Source organism: Pleurodeles waltl, chromosome 8, assembly GCF_031143425.1.
Source record: "Pleurodeles waltl isolate 20211129_DDA chromosome 8, aPleWal1.hap1.20221129, whole genome shotgun sequence".
Classification (NCBI taxonomy): Eukaryota; Metazoa; Chordata; class Amphibia; order Caudata; family Salamandridae; genus Pleurodeles; species Pleurodeles waltl.
In genome coordinates this window covers 319,408,474-319,428,862 of record NC_090447.1, presented here as the reverse complement: position 1 = coordinate 319,428,862, position 20,389 = coordinate 319,408,474, and the positions used below count along the sequence as shown (strand labels likewise).

General features: G+C 47.4%; 1 protein-coding gene across 1 annotated transcript in view; it reads left to right on the top strand.

Annotated features, from left to right (window-relative positions):
• CCDC181 (coiled-coil domain containing 181) overlaps positions 1-20,389 on the top strand; it is a 277,488-nt gene that overhangs the window by 208,478 nt on the left and 48,621 nt on the right. The window contains exon 4 of the mRNA XM_069204169.1: positions 1,754-1,900. Coding sequence (XP_069060270.1) covers positions 1,754-1,900 — 147 coding nt within the window. The remainder of the gene's footprint in view (positions 1-1,753; positions 1,901-20,389) is intronic.

Genomic DNA, 20,389 nt, shown 5'->3' with positions numbered 1-20,389 from the left:
TGTTTATTTGGCAGTCTGTGGGTGGTGTGACGCCTGGGCCCATGCTGTACTGTTGCAGTGTTCTTCGATTGTTCCTATGAATGTGCTGCATTTGTATGGCCACTGCGCACTCATATTTATTGTAGTTTCTCTGGCTTGCCTGACTTTCAAATGGTCAATGCAGGTATTTCTATGGCTTGCCTTACTTCAAAATGGCTGTTGCAGTAGTTCTTGGGCTTTGCCTGATATAAAAATGGCTGCCACTGTTTCTGGGAACCTCATTCATTTCTATGCCTGACTTAAAGATGGCCACCTCTGATGTCGCAATCTCATGAGATCTTGCGTGTGTTGGGGATTACACACGGGATGAACGCAGGAGGTTTGACAAACAGGACAAATCTAGCAGTGTTCAATGCGTAATTCTTTGGGTGTGGATGCGCGGCTAGAGGGATTGAGGTCTCATTAATGGCCAGAGGCAGAGGGTATCATATCAGGCATCATGTTGTGGTGTGCGAGTCCTCCCTCTTTGGCACTTGTCATATAGCCGCTGCCCCCCCACCAAAGACGGCACAGGAGACCGGTAGGGGTGCGCACTTTCTTTATTTCTTTTGTTCTCGTTGGCCCAAATGCAGGCCGTGGGCAGGCTCGTCCTTTCTCTGCTGGGGCTGGGCCAGAAGTGTCCAGTCGTGCCCGGAACCCCACCTCGGTCTCCATTGCCTGGAAGTGGTGTCCAGTGACCACACTAACACCTGGTGTGCTTGTGGTCCTTGTGCCCCATGCTGAAACTAATGTTGCCAATATACTGCAGACCCACAGGAGAGTGGCTGCTAGGCCTCATCAGAACCCCTTCTCCTCTGCACCACCGGCCTCTCAGGCCAGTCAGCCGGCCCACAGTGTTAGTGCCACCACATCTCGCTCTCCGAAGGAGCCATCATAGGCTACAGCTCAGAGTGCAGAAACCCAAAGGCACTCCAGCACTCTACTGGAACTCCACAGTCGCGGGTCTTGCCTTTCTTGTGCAACAGGCAGTCGCCTCCCGCAATTCAGAGACTGTGTGACGATTATGGCTTTATAGTCACAGCAGCTCAGCCCACCCGCCACACAGGCTGCTCAGCCATGCAGAGCTTCCTCCAGCACTTCTGCCCAGTCAGAAAGTCTTCAGCAGTGCCCCCTAGCCAACTCTATAGGATGAGTCAGCCAGATCAATAAGTTGAACAGATCGGCAGAGTTAGTTCAAAGCGCATCTGCCGTGTTGCAGGCTTGGCCACCCTCTCCCCCATCCCCCCCACTCTTTCAGGAAACCTTTTTCTTTAGCAAAATGAGAGCATGCAATGCTTTCCCCTGCCAAAACTATTTTCCTTTGCCTCCTCTTCCATTGCAGCCCACACTTTCAGTTACCCTCATCCCCACAGGAAAGCCATTGCTCCCATGTGTAGCTTGCTTACAGCAGTTGGCAAATAGGAGCTTTAAGCTGCTCTGACTAGAGACTACCATGTGGAATTTCATATGCTAATTCTGTGACTGCATAGTTATTCCCCATTCCATGTGGCCTAACTCAAAATAGGCAGATTTTGATGCAGAGATACTGGCCAGAAATGGTGACTCCGACTGCTTGGAATCTCCGCATATAATTCCGCCTAACTCGTAAACAGGGCCTTCTGAGTAAGTATACAAGTTTGTGGACTAATACTATTGCATGTTATGTTTCCTGTAGTGTACAGCGTGGCCATAATGAGTAATGTTAGTAAAGTGAATCTTTATGATTTTCCAAAAGATGGAAGTGCGCAAAAGAGAAGAAGAAGAAGAAAAACGAAAAGAGAATGAACTTGCATTCAGAGCTTGGCTTCAGAAGAAAAAAGAGCAGCTCTTAGAAGAGAAAAGAATACGGGAGGCTAAGGAGATGGAAGAGATGAATAACAGGGTAAGTGAGATCAATTTTGTTATTGATATTCCAGTTGACTTCAGGGGGCATTGGAAAGCATAGCAAAAGCATTGTTTACATGATTGCTTTATAAATTATAGAAACTCATACACAAAATATCAATTGGTGCTATTGATAGGTAACATCTTTACAATGTTGCCCAACTCCCCCGGTACTCATTTTATCAACCTCAGAAGGATAAAAGGCTGAAAGGGACATTCTGGGCTCTGGACCGGTGACCACTGAGTTAAACAGTTATTCTGATGGATACAACTACCTGTGGATTCCTCATCTAAAGAATTTTCCCCCATGTGCCAGCATCTGACGGATATTTTTCTTCTAGCTCTGCATGTCGACGATGACGTCACAATTGCCCGACCCCCACGCGACGCCGTATGACATCATCCAGGCAATAAGAGGCCTCTTCGGTGTGCAGACGTCAGTTCCCTTTTTTCCGTGCCTTCGAGTAACGTTTTTTTCTTCGAAGCTCCAGGGAGCTACTGTTTCACTTCGAGTTTAACAATTCTCAGCCACGAAAATCGAGTTTTAAACCCTGTAGGGAGTGTGGTGGCCGAATGTCGGTGACCTACATGAAAATTGTTTGTGGTGTCTGAGCTCTGACCCTGAAGTCGATGCGTGTGGTTCATGCCAGCGTATGAATCCGAAAGCACTCAAGGAGCGTGAGGCCAAGTTATTCTTGGCGAAATCGAAGAAGAAGGAAAGACATTACCATCGTAGGTCTTCTTCTAAATCTTCGAAATCGCACAGGCGTCATCGAGACTCCCGGCGCCGGCATGGATCACGACGTCGTTCGAGTAAGGACCAATCCCGCTCGAGGTCGCCATCAGCTCGACGCCGAAAGACATGGGAGGTTAGCCCAACGGTAACACCTCTGCCTCGGACGACTCCTACTTTTCCGACGTCTCCTCTGTCTGTCTTTGAAGTCGATCCTCATCAGGATCCGGCAGTTTCACCGGCGCAAATGGAGATGCCCGAACCGACGCCGGTGTCGCCTCAGGCGCACCGACGCCTTTCATGCCTTTCCTTCCTACAGGAGGTGCTGGTTCGGCGCCGGTACCGATGGTGTCACCTAGAAGGCCTGTGACACCGACGACATCTGCTGCCCCGGCGCCGACGAGTTCGCCACAACCTCAATCGACACTACAGAAGCCTACTGCGCCGATGGATCCGGCGTCGCATGAATCCGAGGGTCGACGCCACCCTTCTTCGGCAGTGGCGGAGCCGCTTCTTCCATTTAATGAGGCACTCGTAGACCCGATAATGGAGGTGTGGAAGAAGCCTGTGACTTCGACAGCAGTGAATAGGTCTGTTGCAAGGAGGTATCGGGTGGCTCCTGGAGATCCAGCTTTCTTGTCAAGACATCCGACTCCAGAGAGCTTGGTGGTACAGGCCTCATGCTCCTCCCGCACTGCTCCAGGATCTTTTCCAGGTGTTCCTTCGGTCGGTTGAGGCCAATCCTGGAACTGAGAATTTTTAATTGGTTCTTCAAGCAGGAAAAGTTCAAAATGCTGACCCTAGCACAGGTTCTTTTGGCGTTGAACGTAGGGGATTGGATGGTGTCTGTTGACTTGCAGGATGCTTACTTTCATATCCCGATCCTCAAGTCGCACAGGAATTATCTCCAGTTTGTGGTGGGGTCGCAACACTATCAGTTTGCGGTCCTTCCGTTTGGTCTTACTTCAGCACCTCGAGTCTTCACGAAGTTGATGGCGGTGGTTGCAGCAGAGCTCAGGAGAAGGGGGATGATTGGTTGATCAAAGCCAAGTTTCTGGAGCTCCTGCGACGTCACCTGCAGTCGACAACCCAGTTGTTGTTCGATCTGGCCTTTTCAGTCAACGTGCCCAAATCTCACCTGGAGCCCTCTCAATGCCTCCTGTTCATAGGGGCAGTATTCGACACAACATTGAATCGGCCCTTTACTCCGCTGCAGCGGATTCAGGACATTCAGGCGTTGATTCCGATGTTCCAGAATGGAGCGGTCATTCCAGTTCTCAAGGTCCTTCGTCTGCTCGGTCTGTTCGCTTCTTGCATTCTGTTGGTCACTCATGCATGCTGGCACATGAGGGCTCTTCAGTGGGGCCTCCGCAGGCATTGGTTTCAACACAAAGGGGATCTCAAGGAATCGATAAGGATCTCCAGAGACGCTGCAGCGGATCTTCGATGGTGGGCTGCGGGCGGCAACCTTTCTCAAGGAAGGCCGTTCTCGCTACCACCTCCAGTGGCCAGAGTGAAACGGATGGTTCCACCCTAGGGTGGGGAGCTCATCTGGGGGACCTGGAGGTCAAAGGTCATTGGTCTCCAGTGGAACAGAGGTTTCACATCAATCTGTTGGTATTGCGGGCGATACGTCTGGCTCTCAAGGCCTTCCTTCCTTCCCTTCGCGGTCGGTCGGTTCAAGTCCTGACGGACAACACTACCACGATGTGGTATATAAACAAACAGGGAGGAATGGGGTCGTACCTTCTATGCAAAGAAGCTCTGCGACTCTGGTCCTGGGCACAGGACCATCGGATTTGCTTGGTAGCAAGCCATTTGGCCGGAGTTTTGAACGTACGTGCAGACAGTCTCAGTCGGCAGATCTCGACCAATCTCCATCCAGACCTGGTCCTTCACATCCTCTGGACGTGGGGATTCCCTCAGGTAGATCTCTTTGCCACTCGGGAGAATGCGCACTGCCCGTCGTTCTGCAGCCTCCAGTATCCGGTGCAAGGAGCTTTGGGGGACGCATTTCAGATGTCCTGGAACGGTCAGTTGCTTTACCCGTTTTCCCCCATACCCTTGATTCCTCGGGTTCTGAGGAAGATTCGTCAAGACCGGGCCCAAGTCATCTTAATAGCTCCGATTGGCCAAGAAGTGTGTGGTATTCAGACCTTCTCCAACTCTCTCTGTGCCCTCCACTCCGTCTCCCTAACAGGACAGACCTCCTCTCGCAGTCGCAGGGGCAGGTTCTACACCCCCACCTCCAGAGTCTGCACCTACATGCCTGGAGATTCAACTGGGCAATCTGAGTACTTTTTTTCTCCCACCTGAACTGGTGGACGTTATATTATCGGCCAGGCGACACTCCACCAAATCTATCTATGCAAGTAGGTGGGCTAAATTTGTGACTTGGTGTGGAGAGAATCAAATTGATCCCTTACGCGCCCACTTATCGGACATTTTGTCATTTGCGCTGAGGGGTTGTGCAGTTGCGACTGTTAAGGGTTATTTGTCCGCGCTGTCAGCCTTTCTGTGTCTTCCACACCAGCCCTCCTTGTTTAAGTCCCCATTGGTTTTGAGGTTCAATAAGGGTCTCACTAACAAGTTTCCACCCACTCCATTTGTTGTGCCGCAGTGGGATTTGAACTTAGTGTTAGCATTTCTGATGGGTTCACCGTTTGAACCAATGCATTCATGTTCCTTAAGGTTTTTATTTTTAAGGACTGTTTTCCTGGTTGCCATTACGTCAGCTAGGAGGATGAGTGAGCTCCAGGCTCTTAGTGTGGAACCCCCATATACTTCCTTTTATAGGGACAAGGTGGTGTTAAGGACCAAGGCGGCTTTCTTACCGAAGGTTGTTACACCCTTTCATTTAGGACAGTTCATCACGCTTTCTTCCTTTTATCCTCCACCTCATCCATCAAAGGAGGAAGAGTGGCTACACTGACTAGATCCAAGAAGAGCATTGAGCTTCTTTGTCGACAGGACGAGGGAGTTCAGACAGGACGATCAGCTCTTCGTCAGTTACGTAGGTGAAGAGGAAAGGCAAAGCTGTCCACAAGAGAACGCTTTCCAGGTGGGTCATTCTTTGCATCAAATTGTGTTATTCTCTAGCAAAGAAGGAACCTCCTGTTGGGCTAAGAGCCCATTCCACCAGGGCTAAGGCGGCCTCTTCGGCTTTAGCTAGAGATGTTCCTGTGGTTGACATCTGCAAGGCCGCAACTTGGGCATCCCGCCACACGTTTGCTAAGCATTAATGTTTGGATTCTGGAGTCTGGAGGGATGGCCATTTTGCACGGTCCATGCTGCAGAATTTCTTGGTTTGACCATTCAGGCAACCACCACCGAGTGCGGTACTGCTTTGGGACTCTATTCTTTAGGTGAGGAATCCACAGGTAGTTGTATCCATCAGAAGAACAAGTTACTTACCTTCGGTAACACCTTTTCTGGTGGATACACTAGCTACCTGTGGATTCCTCAAGGTCCCACCCGCTTCCCCGTTGCCTGGTTGGTCTTACCAAGATTTCCTTGGGTGAGCATCTGTATGTTGGTGATATGTATGTACTGATGCAATTATTTATATGTGTGTATACAATTATATATATATATATATATATATATATATATATATATATATATATGGATATATTTTATATTGTGGAACTGTATACAGTAGGATGTTTATTTCTACTCGTTATGTTTCCTATTGGTTCAATTAAATGATGGTATATAAGTTTTGAATGATGTGTTCATGTCAAATATGTAGTGTCAATGTTCACCTGTTCGCCTCAAAGGCATGTAAAAAATGGTGATAACTGACGTCTGCACGCCGACGAGGATCTCTTATTGCCTAGATGACGTCATACGGCGTTGCTTGGGGGTCAGGCAATTGTGACGTCATCGTCGACGTGCAGAGCTAGAAGAAAAATTTCTGTTGGATGCTGGCGCATGGTGGAAAATTCTTTAGGTGAGGAATCCACAGGAAAAGGTGTTACCGAAGGTAAGTAACTTGTTCATCGGGTTCCTACGTTGGGTCTATTAATTCATTGAGCCATAACACCTAACTAAATGATTCCTTCTTCTTAAACTCACCAGTGATAAGGTACATAGCTCTTCTCGATACTGTCCAAAAGGCATCCACTCTTTATTGTGCTGCATCACTGTCTGTTTCAGCCTCCTGGTCAACCCAGATTATGAACAATTATGATTGGTACACTAACACAGGCCATTAGCGAATTCGCCAACGTCTTTCACGCACATTAGAAGGAATTGATAAACAACTGCTAGGTGGCAACCTCAGGGAATTAGGAAAAGGTATGGGCAGATATCCAACACTTCCGGTCTGAAGATCTCTGCAGACTCGTACTGAGAGGGTCGGTCGTGTGGCTGGCAGGCATGTTGATTCTAGTGCGCAGAACACATAGCATTGACACAGTTAGTGTTAGTGGATGTCTTCATCAAATAAAAATCTAAAGTTTCCATCATTTAAGTCTTAGAAGGGTCTGAAAAGAGCAGTAAAGAGGCATGTACAGGAAGAGGTCTGCTTGCAACTACTAAGGATTTACATTACTTAATGAACGAATTGCATGCAGGAAGCCATGTCACGGTGCCAAGGTGTGCAGAGCAGGTGACATTTTCAATCCTAAAAGCAGACATAACAAAATGTGCGTCCCGGCTCTTTTGGAGCTGATGACCCTGAGGTCCATTCCTTTCTGTGTGAGTGTTCCACACAGTGGCAGGCACACCACAAATAAAAATCCACATCTTAAGAACTAGAGATCACCCCACTGGTAGTTGCTGCGCCTCAGTCAAGGTCAATGAGAATGCATAATTATGTAGATTAACACCTTAGCTACAGTTGCACTGCACCTCAATGAAAAACTATACATACACAGTCATATCCCATGACCACCCAGAAAGCAAGATCACACACAAAACAGGATGAGGATATGTTTGTCGGCGCGGAAATGTACTGGCTCTTTGTGACAGAGGTTGTGACTGGCTCCATTTTAAGGTACAGCAGAACTTAAAATCTTTAGCACATCCACTTTACCATGCAACATTGAAATGAATTTGGATGATTGATGACATTCTTAGTTTTTTTTTAAAATTGTTTGTTAGTTTATACTTGTTTCAGTCCTCAAATTTTTGTAACTGTAAATAGAGACAATTGCAATAACATCTATTATCCGTTATTTGATTGTACTTGTATTTTTTTAACAAGTTGATCAACAATGTAGTTGCATATCACAAGAATTTGTTTAAACATATTCACAAAGAATCTTCTTGCTATACATACTCTCTATAAGGTCTCCAAACGTTCTTGTACTGAGAATCCCATGCATACAATATTTATAAGTTGCACTGCATGAAACTTTAAGGGTTAGGAAGAATGGGTGCAGGTGGGGCAATTGGGTGTCGGTTTAACTAAATGAACACTATTTTTTGGTGTATATAGTAAAAAAAAAAGTAAGAAGCGAAGGAAAAAACCCACATTTTTTTCCTTTCACATATAACCTCAAAATGATAGAAACAGAATTATTTCAGAGTTGTGCAAGATGTTCTTAAACAACTACTACTAATACCTTGTTTTATATAGTGCTACATACTGCAATTGTGCCATTTCTCAATAATTTAAATATTAGGAGTCACATTTGCCAAATTTAGTTCCAACAGTAACTCTGAGGTGTGTTTTGTTTGCCTGGGCCATTGTGAATGCACAAATCAGGTACGTGTGTTTGTTAATGAGAGACAGCAATCAAACACAGTAGTGGAGTTGTGTTTATTTAAGCTTAAACTTGAGAAATAGGATACAGCTGGCCTCCAAGTATGCTGTGCCATTGAAGCTCTTTTCACATGTGTGTCATGAATTCATTTCTTATATCCTGTACACTTCACTACTGTTTGTGTTGCCAGCAGGACTTGTATTGGGCCCTTCCAGGGTGGTTGTAGACAGTTAGGCCCCTATTTATACTTTTATAGCGCCGCATATATGTCGTTTTTTGACGCAAAATCGGCGCAAACTTACAAGCGGTGCTAAAAAAGTATAAATATGGGCCTTAGATCTCTAAAAGTTCTTAACCATTACCCATTCGCCAGGCTAAAGATTGTGTCCAGGTGCCTGCAGAGGCAATAGCAAGGTGTTTTTCAACTGTTTATTTATTAAAGACAGAAACATGTTTTGACAATTCAGCACAATACTCTTGTAAATGTGTATCAGTTAATTGTGTTAGCAATGTTTTTGGGACCCCCAAACAAATGAAGGGCCATCCAGTCACTATTTTATGTGGGCTGTGACGTGTTACAGTATCTGGGGTAGTTTGCATACTCATAGGGGCAAGTAGCAATCCATCCACTCAAGTCAATGTGGATTCTCTGCATATTTTAGCCATCTTGGCCTTCAGGATGCCATTTCTCCTTTCAGTAATATTAGCCTCCTTAGGGTAATATACACAATGAAACTTCTGTTGTACTGCCACTGCTTTGCAGCCGTGACATCTTAAGCATTTTGAGGGCCCTTGGCCAAAGGTATATTGGGGGCTCCTGTTCGGAGCAGATTTGAATTTACGATAAAATTTCAGCTCTTTCCTGCCATCTTTGGCCAGTTCACTGACAGTGCACTTGCACACTCGTCCAAATTCTAAATGTGTTCGCATCTAATATTCAGGGATAGTGACGTGTGTTTTCAATATTGTAACACAGCAGCAACTTACTGATATTATTGCAAATATTCTCTGTGACACCCTCCCATTTCTCATATGTGAGGTCCTGGTTGTAATATACTCTCGCATGTCACCCCCATTAAAAATAAATGAAGGGGGGGGTCTTCGGAAGCCAACATGGCAGCTGCACTTTAGCGGGGCTCCGTGGCTTGCCCCGAATCCAGTAGCATCCTATCTGACCTTGATGGCCTGGAAGACACCGGGACCGCTGAAAAGGTTCTACAAGTGGCTGGTGGATCGGGCCAGGTCGGGACAGGTGCTGGGGGGCTGGATCGCCGTACCCGGGCGGCGAGACGTACCTGCAGCGGGCCTGCCTGATTTTAAAATAGTGGGCGCCGTGTGAGGGCCCTAGCTCTTGGGTCCCTACGAACACTGGATTGTGGGGACCCCACCCACATAATAGAGGTTGAGGGGAGGCCCTTTCGGGGGCCAGAGAGCGGAGTTGCCACCCTCAGGAAGCGCAACGTGCCCGCAGTGTGCCCGCCTGATCTCAAGATGGCGGGCACCGCATGGGGAATCCGGGCGCTGTAGGTCCCATGAGGCAGAAGGACACCAAGAGGGAGGACCCTCCTCCCCCCCCCAGACAAAGTAAGCCGTGCCTGCAGCGAGCCCACCTCCCCTCGGGAGTGCGGGTGCCACATGAGGGGCCTTGGCACTGTGGGCCCCGCGACTGCCGGAGCGGCAGGAGAGGCGGATTGGGGTCTGTGGGCCCAGGGACCGACGGAGGCGACCAGAACCTGTGAGGAAGCGCGGCGCCACCTGAGCTGACTTGGCAGGCACCCTGCAACACGTTCTCGAACCGGCTGGACCCGAGGAGATGGTGTAAGTGACCCCTGGCCTTGGTGGGCAGCCCCAGTGGCGGCTGTGATCAAGTAAGAGCCAGAATGGCTTAAAATGTCACTTAAAAGCATTCAGGGTAAACCAAAGTGCGGAAATAATTATTTCAGCAAGCATTTAGTTGTGGTCGTGACATGGCATCACATCAATTAGTCGGGTAGCCTTCAATCTACTTTGCTGGACATACATTACCTAAGTCAGTACATAACGATACTTATTTGTAGAAGGAAGCTCAATCAAGTCTGTCTGCAAATGTTTGAAGGGTGCCTCAGCAGGTGCAAAATGTCCTGTAGGGATGGGAATTCCTTTAACAGCATTATACTGAGCTCATACCATGCACTTTTAACATATTTTGTCTGCAAATTTCTGTATATTAGCATTTTCCCAAAATGGTTTAATACTATTTATGATTGCATCTCTTACCAAATGGCAAGGGCTGTGCATCATCAATGACATAGGATCAATCAATCAATCAATCAATCAATCAAACAAATTTCTTAAGCGCACTACTCACCCGGTAGGGTCTCAAGGTGCTGGAGGGGGTGTTACTGCTCGAAAAGCCATGTTTTGAGGTGCTTTCTGAAGGTTAGGAGGTCCTGGGTCTTGCCTAGGTTGGTGGGGAGGGAATTTCAGGTTTTGGCAGCGAGGTGGGAGAAGGTTCTGCTGCCGGAGGTGGTGCGTTGGATGCGGGGGACTGTAGCGAGGGCGAGGACGGCGGAGAGGAGCTGTCAAGTTGGTTTGTTGAAGTTGATTTGTTCGTTGAGGTAGGCCGGTCCAGTGTCGTGGAGGGCTTTGTGAGCGTGGACAAGGATTTGGAAAATGATCCTTTTGTTGATGGGCAGCCAGTGTAGGGATCTGAGGTGGGCGGAGATGTGTTCGTGGCGAGGGAGGTTGAGGATGAGACGTGCGGCCGCGTTCTGGATTCGCTGGAGTTTTTCTCTGAAGCTTGGCTGTGGTCCCAGCGTAGAGGGCGTTGCCGTAGTCCAGTCTGCTGCTTATGAGGGCATGGGTGACAGTTCTTCTTGTTTCTAAAGGAATCCATTTGAAAGTCTTGCGTAGCATGCAAAGGGTGTTGAAGCAGGAGGATGATATGGCGTTGATTTGCTGAGTCATAGAGAGAGATGAGTCCAGTATGATGCTGAGATTGCGTGCGTGGGTGGTGGGTGTTACTGCTCGAAAAGCCATGTTTTGAGGTGCTTTCTGAAGGTTAGGAGGTCCTGGGTCTTGCGTAGGTTGGTGGGGAGGGAGTTCCAGGTTTTGGCAGTGAGGTGGGAAAAGGTTCTGCTGCCGGAGGTGGTAGGTTGGATGCGGGAGACTGTAGCGAGGGCGAGGTCGGCGGAGGGGAGCTGTCAAGTTGGTTTCTAGAAGTTGATTTGTTCGTTGAGGTAGGCCGGTCCGGTGTCGTGGAGGGCTTTGTGAGCGTGGACAAGGATTTTGAAAATGATCCTTTTGTTGATGGGCAGCCAGTGTAGGGATCTGAGGTGGGCGGAGATGTGTTTGTGGCGAGGGAGGTTGAGGATGAGACATGCGGCCGCGTTCTGGATTCGCTGGAGTTTTCTCTGAAGCTTGGCTGTGATCCCGGCGTAGAGGGCGTTGCCGTAGTCCAGTCTGCTGCTTATGAGGGCGTGGGTGGCCGTTCTTCTTGTTTCTAAAGGAATCTATTTGAAAGTCTTGCGTAGCATGCGAAGGGTGTTGAAGCAGGAGGATGATATGGCATTGATTTGCTGAGTCATGGAGAGAGATGAGTCCAGTATGATGCAGAGATTGCGTGCGTGAGTGGTGGGTGTTGGGGGTGGTCCAAGGGTGGTGGGCCACCAAGAGTCATTCCATGCTGTCTTGTTGGGACCGAAGATGATGATCTCAGTTTTAGGTGGCTTGCTGTCATCCAGTTAGCGATGGCGAGGAGTCCTGCGTGTAGGTTATTCTTGGCGGTAGATGGGTTTCTCGTAAGGGAGACGATAAGCTGGGTGTCGTCAGCGTATGAAATGATGGTGAGGCCGTGGGGGCGGATGATGTTGGCGAAAGGAGCCATGTAGAAATTGAAAAGGGTGGGGCTGAGGGAGGATCCTTGGGGGACCCCACAGATGGTCTTGGTGACTGTGGACCGAAAAGGAGTGAGGCAAACTCTTTGGGTTCTTTCGGAGAGGAAGGAGGTGAGCCAGTCCAGGGCTTTGTGGCGAATTCCGGCGTCGAAGAGGCATGTGTGGAGGGTTTGGTGGCATACGGTGTCGAAAGCTGCAGAGAGGTCTAGGAGGATGAGAGCGACGGTTTCGCCCTCGTCCAATCTGGTCCTGATGTCGTCTGTACAGGCGAGAGGGCGGTCTCGGTGCTGTGGTTTTTGCGGAATCCAGACTGGGAGACGTTGAGTATGTTGTTGTCTTCTAGGAAGCGAGACAGTTGTATGTTTACTACCTTCTCTATGACCTTTGCTGGGAAGGGGAGTAGAGAGATGGGTCGGTAGTTTGTGAGGTCTTCAGGGTCTGCTTTGGGTTTTTTGAGAAGAACCTTGACTTCGGTGTGTTTCCAAATATCTGGGAAGGTTGCGGTCTTGAAGGAACTGTTGATGACGGCCCAGAGCTGGGGAGCAATGATTTGGCTGGCCTTGTTGAAGATGTGGTGGGGGCAAGGGTATGTTGGGGAGCCTGAGTGGATGGAGCTCATGGTTTTGCCAATTTCTTCGTTGTTGGTGGTTGGTGCGGCAGGGTGCTGTGGTGTTGGTTGTGTCGCTGGTGGTGATGGTGGGTGATGACGATGTGAAGCTGTCGTGTATGTCTGCGATCGTGCGGTGGAAGTAGTTGGAGAGGAGTTGCAGAGGTCTTGGGAGTGTGGAGGGTCGATGGTGCAGGATTTGGGTTTGGTGAGTTCTTTGATGATGGCAAAACGTTCCTTGCTTTTGTGTGTGTTGTCGTCTATGCGTCCTTTGTAGAAGGATCGTTTGGTGGTCTGGATGAGTGTGTGATGTTTGCGCATGGCTGATTTGAGGGCGGAGAAGTTGCTCACTGAGGGTTCTTGGCGCAAGGCTTTCTTAATTGTTTGGCATTCTCGTTTGGAAGACTGAAGTTCTGTGGTGAACTAGGGGGCGGTCTTGATGGTGCGGTGTTGTTGGTTATTTTGAATGGGGCGAGGGAGTCTGCGCATGTTTCTAGCCATCGTGTGAGGTTGAGGACGGCGACGTTGGGGGTCGTTGGTACCGGGTGGTAGAGCTTGTGCGAGGTTGGAGATCAGTCATTCTTCGGAGATCTTGTTCCACTTGCAGTAGGGGGTAGGATGTTGTTGTTGGTGGGTGGTGGGTTTCAGGAAGGAGAAATGGACGCAGTGGTGGTCAGTCCAGTGGAGTTTAGTGGTGTGAGTGAAGGCGATGTGGCTGCTGGAGGTGAAGATGGCGTCTAGCATGTGTCTGACTGAGTGGGTAGGTGAGGTGACCAGTTGCTTGAGGCCGAGGTTTGCAAGGTTGTCCAGCAGGGCCGTGGAGTTGCAGTCGTGGGTGCTTTCCAGGTGAAAGTTAAGGTCACCAAGGAGTAGGTAGTCTGTGGAGGTGAGGGCGTGGGAGCTGATAGTGTCGGGGATGGTGTCACAGAATGGGCGGCAGGGTTCTGGTGGTCTGTAGATGAGGGTTCCTCTTAGGGTGGTGTTGGCGTTGATGTGTACCTTAAAGTGTAGGTGCTCTGTCATTTTGTCAGGTAGCATGAATCAATAACCATGTTGACCCTTCCAATACTCATTTATCAGAGTACCATCCTTAGTTGCTTGTTTTTGCATATCTGCTATGCCCCTGTCACTGAGGTCATATGCACTCTCTTTCTCTTCAATACACATTCAGTGGGAAACATATGTTAATGACATGACATTCTATGCAGTCTCTTTGACCATCACATCAGCTTAAGCATTCCCTTTGCTATGTCATCTACTATCTTTTTGTGTGCATTACATTTGACGATTGCTACTCTTTTCACAATGATAAACCATTCAGTAATTTAACAATCAGTGGATCATGTTGTATTTGTATTCCTTGAGGGGTGAGGAAACCTCTTTCTGCCCAAAGCCTCCTAAAGTTATGTGCAACTCCAAATACATTTTGGCTATCAATATATATATTCACAGTTAATTCAGCTCGCTTGCTATTGGTAATTCTATTAATTTGTCTGTTTGTGCCGATAATTCTAATAGTTTAGATAACATGGTGTAAGCTGGTAACAGCATAGGCTGCATTGGTTGCCCCATCCTTGAGCTTAAAGCAAGAGCCATCAACCCATAAGTCACCATCTCTTTCTTCCATTGTTGTGTCCTATAAATCTATTCTCCCTATGGTCTGTTTCACTCTCAACAGTCAGAATCAATGGATGTGTCAGTATAAATCTGGTAAAGGAGCAAGAGGGCCTTTGGATTAAATGTGTTTTAGTAAACATGCGCTCAATTATGGGGTCTTCTGAATAGGATAAGCCGAGGATGTCTGTGGTGGGTTATGTACCACAAACTCAAATTTCCTTCATATGATGTTCCCTCATCTCTTCAGCAAAGTCATCAGCCTTTGTCTGTCATATTTCCTAGCTTTCTTCCTTTCCGTCTTCATTACGTCCTTCATATTTTCTTGTCTGGCGTATTTTTCCCACCTATTCAGCACATCAAACTACAACAGTCTCACTTTCTGATTTCCTTTCTCAAAAATATATTCCCTTACATAATTCAGCTTATCGTAATCAAATGTGCCATTCACTGTAAACTGTAATGAGGGATCATTTTCAGTATATTCAAGCCATAAATTCAAAAATAGTCCATTCTCAATCCCTTGTTTAGTCATCATTTCCCATGCTGGAGTTCCTTTTACTAGACATGGCTGCACTTCATCTAATTGTTTTTGTTTGAATCTGTTTTTATAGCATTTTGCTTAAACACATTCTGCATGCATTGGAATGCCTTGTCTGTTACAGAAACACTGCATGTACAAGAGAATAAATTTGCAGTATTAGACGTCACATCATATAGTATACACGTTAAAGACTCATTCAGTGTAGCATGTTATCTTCTGGAGTGGAAGTCCGGAGGGTAAGTTGCTGAGCAGAGTTCTAAAGTAAACATGCTTAATTTCAAGTTGGTTGATTGCAGGTTTATTATACAATCGTGCATGGATACAGTTCCACGATTGGAGACAATGCATTAAGATTGACATTGTTATAACTGTAATACCAATTAGGAACAGCTAAGGAAACTAGAAATGAAGAGTTAAAAATTACGGGGGGAGGATACTGGGTCAAAAAGAGGGAAGGGGGGAAAAAACTACAGGCATGCACACCCAAAGTCAGTTTCATTCAAATCCAGAAAGGATGTCAGTGGTGCTCCTCATCTAGTATAGTGGGTACACTAGCAAGCTTGGTGGTGATGGCGGCGCTAGAATGTGATAAGGCACCCAATCAGTGGGGGAGTCAGTGGGTTTTGTGCTGTGTGCCTGTTAAATCAGGTAATGGAAGGGTCTCTGACATACTAGCAGTATTGTTTGGTGATAATGTAGTCTGATGTTTTTATGTTGTAAGTATGAGTGTATGTCAGGATCGTGTCCCAGTTGGTGGGAACTGGGTGTTTAAACTGGCCGAGATCATTCTCTCGCTCAAGGTCAGTGTCCTCTGCTTATGCCCAGACACCCAGGGATTGCAGCCACGCTTCGCAATTTGGCTGGTCTGGTGAGCGCCATCTGTGGGTGATGAGTTGTTTAGCTAGTATAAGGCCCAGAAACCGGGACGTGGCTCTGTGCATTTTATCTCTGCGGAAGAGTCCCAGCAGGTAGGCCTTCTATGTGTGTGGTATTGTTCGGTTCATACAGTGAGACAGCCAGCGTAATACCATGTTCCAATAATGATGTAGGCACAGGCATGCCCACAGCATATGTAGGTGGTCTGCATTTATCAAGTGGCAGTGTGGACACTTGGCGTTGGTTCGGTTATAGTATCTATTAACTTTATCGGGTGTGAGGTAGGCCCTTTGTGTGATGTAGAAATGTATTAATCGAAACCGTGCATGGTGTGGCATGTTTACAGGACCTTCTAATATGGGAGACTTTTCCTTATCTATAAAGGGCTTCCCTCTGTCTGTTTCCCATCGATAACGGAGAACCGCAAGTGCAGGTCCACCTACCAACGTATAAGATGCCACCCATTGCCGAACACATGCAGATACTGCAGGGTAAGGTGTGTGTGAGATCTTTTGTTAGGTCTCCCCATGCCCGTTTCAGTGTGCCAATAAAAGAGCGATAGAGTTGAAAGCCACCGGAGGGTAGTCCAGCAACTTCCATCAGGGTTTCGTATTGAAGGAGCGTACCGTTGTCATAGAGACGCTGTGGCTGTGTCCAACAGATGGCTGGAGGACAGCTAGAATGCCACCCATTGAAGCTGCACCGCTAGATAGTAGTGCTCCAGGTTCGGGAGTGCCAGTCCTCCTTGGCTTGTCGGCTTGTAGAGTTTGGAGAGGGCTACTCTGCAGCAAGAGGCATTCCAACTAAATCCACAAATGACATGTTCAAAAGAGCAAAAGAATGAAGCAGGGATATACAATGGGAGGTTAGCAAAGAAGTACAGGAGGTGACGTAAAGCGACCATCTAAAGGAGTGCCACCCTGCCCATCACTGACAAAGGCAGTGTCTTCCAGAAAGTCATGTGGGATTTGAAGGAGGTCATTGCTCGCAATAAGTTCCCATCAAATAGGTGTGTGGTAAATCTGGACACAGAGGTACCTAAAAGTAATTGGTTGCCAGGATAAAGAAGGGGCAGCAGGAAGTGGGCTGGGATCAGGTATAGTGGGGTTAGAGGGAAGATACAAGATTTGGACCAGTTAACTTGTAGTCCGGATAGGGATGCATAAGTGTTAAGTTAAGTGTTATTGCCATGGGAAATTGGGAGAGATGAGGAGATCAGAGACACTGAATGAGTACTGTTTCCCAGGGGTGTGTCCAAATCACGGCTCTGTGTTCGCAGCACAACAGTTGGGGGTTCCATGGCCAGAGCAAAGAGAAGGTGAGACAGGGGACACCCCTCTCTCATGCCTCTCTCTATCTTAATAGGGTCTGAGATAAGGGGACCTGTTTTTATTCTGTCTGTTTGCAAAGTGTATACCAGTCTTATCAGTTGAACCGAGGCCCCATTCCAAACTGTGGCAGACTATTGAATAGAAAGGACCACTCCAGGGAGTAAAACGCTTTCTCTATGTCAAGTAGTAAGCTTCCCGCTTGGGGCCAATAGAGTGGCACATATTTCAAGATTCAGAAGAAGCGCCATAGATTAAGGGACATAGGGCCATATGGACGAAAGCTTTTTCCCATAGACACAGAATGGGTAAAATCCTTTGGTACATCTGGCCCATAGTGCGGGCTGGTACAAATCCGTTCTGATATATGTATCAGTGCAGGGACCAGAGGTGCCAAACGGTCTGCTGTGATTTTGGCTAATATTTTATAATCAGAGTTCAGCAGTGCCAACGGTATGTGTGAGTGTATGACGGTTGGGTCCTTATGCTGTTTAGGCAGCGAAATTAGCATGGCTTCTCGGAGTTTGTTAGGGAGCCATGCTACAGCAAGGGCCTCCTCATAAAGCTTGTGTAAACAGGGCACGAGTTGTGGTGCATGTGCTTTATAAAATTCTGATGGCAGTCCAGCTAGGTCAGGGGTTTTTCCAATGGCAAGGGCTTGGATGGCGTCTTGGATTTCAGTCAGTGTAATTCTATCTTTTGGTCTAGTGTGATACAGTGGAAGGGTATATTGGCGAGAAACAAATCAATATCAGCTGGGGAGGAGGATGTGGCAGACTGATATAGTGTTGTGTAGTGGAGCTGGAATGCCTTGTGAATTTCACGCTGCTTGTGAAGCAGTGGGCCAACAGCTGAATGTAACGCTGTGATGGAGTGCCAACGTTGATCTTGATGGATTAGCCAAGCAAAGAAGGGAGCTTGTTCTATCTGCTATCTGCACAGTTTAAGTATTGCAGCCTTTCAAGGAGTTTGGAGTGTTATTTGCGTGCCTTAACAAGCAACAGCTGGTTATTTGGGTCTTGTGTACTGCGATTTCAAGGCGCATCGGCTGCCATTTCACTGCGAGCACCTCCCCATCTAACTACCTGCGCATGTTCCAAGTCAGTCGCAGGCAATGGACGGTCATCTTAAAGGCATCCCATTCCATGGAATGTGAGGTAACACGATCTTCATTTAAATCAAAGTAGTCACTGATCATCTGACTTACAGAGGCTCAAAACAGAGGGACTTCAAGTGTTGTGGGCTGCAGCCACCACATGGGGATTGGGTGGGGTGAGGGGGGCAGGGGGGATGGTGTCTACATCCCAGTTTAGGTGAAGATACTAGGGATTATGGTCTGAGTGTGTTAGGCCTAGATAGTCAGTTTGTATATTACTTGTACAATATCTGTCATACAGAACAGTCTATCAATACGTACATGAATCCCATGTGGGACCAAGGAGAAGGAATATACCCTGGAGTAGGCATTACAGAACATCCATATGTCTAATAGGTTCCAGTGACGTAACCAGCTCACCAGTGAAAGAGCATTAGAGGACGCAGCAGTGCGGGACAGTAGTAGGAATGAGCAGTCCAGTTATGTGTCTAAAACACTATTAAAGTTGCCTCCCAGCAGCCAGGGGGGACCACTCCAGCGGGAAAGCACTTCAGTGAGTGTATGTAAGAAGGGGGCCTGGTCAGTGTTGGGACCATAAAGGTTGCCAATAAGTATGCCATCCAGCCTTTCCTTAACGAAAACAAAGCGTCTTTCAACATCTATGACCTCCTCCTTCATTACATATGGGACTCCTGGACAAATCCATATTAGGACCCCGAGCATAGGAAGGGCTGGAATTCATCTACATAATGTTTAATTACACCACACAATTTACTTCAACTACACATTTTTCGCTACTTCTGTCAGATAATTATTTTAGTGTGGTAATGGCAAATCTATTTTGTCACAATGCAAATGCTTTCCATCACACCACTAGCCACTAAAAATTAACAACATGCTGATTATCACATAACAGAGTACAATGCACTGTACTATTGTTGTGACCATATTTATCATTACAAGTCTCTCATATCATTTCACATCATTATACACATCCATGGTACTTTATATCAGATCTCAACGACTGTGTTGCCTCTGAGTTCTTTGGATCCAGTCAAGTCACCCTTATGTCTCAGGGAACCAGTGATCCCCTCAGGCTGCAACCACCAGAAACGCAGGCCCCCCTGCGGGTATGTACTTTGAAGCCAGTCAGTTCTCTGATGGCCCCTTGACCATAGTTCCTTCTGGTCCATCTGTATTGACTCTGTGGATCTTAGATGAGCCTCCAGTTTGTGAACGCACAATCTGGCACACTTGTCTGTTTTTTATATTTTTTTTAAGATATGTTTATTGCCATTTTAAAGAAGTTTAACAGTCATCATAATATGTCACATTTGTATACACATATATTAGGGAGCATCCTAAACAGTTCACTCTGTCAGCATGTATCGTATATATTGCTGCAGGCTAATGTGCAGGTACTTCGTCTGGCAGACTGCGGCTACCATATTCAACAATTGCGTTCAGGGCCCCCATGAGGAGCCAGGGCTGCTGAGTGTTTCTGATGGATACAACTACCTGTGGATTCCTCACCTAATGATTCCTCACCTAATGAATACTCCCATGGCGCCAGCATTCGACGGAAATCTTCTTCCTAGCTTCTGCACGTCGACGAGGACGTCACACTGGCCCACGCGACGCCGTCTGACGTCATACAGGCAATAAGAGGTCCTCGCCGACGTGCCGACGTCAGTTCCCTTTTTTCCGTGCATTCGAAACGGTTATCTTCGAGGGAGCTACTGTTACTTTCGTGGTTACAGTGTATTTTTTTTTGCTGCGTGATTTTCTTTGCGGTTATAATGTCTCAGAGAAAGTCGGGTTTCAAGCCTTGTCGAGAGTGTGGGGGCAAGATGTCAGTTACTGACCCTCACTCCGACTGTTTATGGTGTTTGAGCTCTGACCACGACGTCGCTACATGTGATTCATGTCAGCACATGAATCCGAAGGCCCTGAAAGAACGAGAGGCTAAGCTCTTCATGGCGAAGTCGAAACGGAAGGAGAAAAAACATGATAGAAAGTCATCTTCGCCGAGATCTCACCGGCGTCATCGAGACTCCAGGTGCCGTAGGGATTCACGGCGTCATTCCAGCAAGGAGTCTCGTT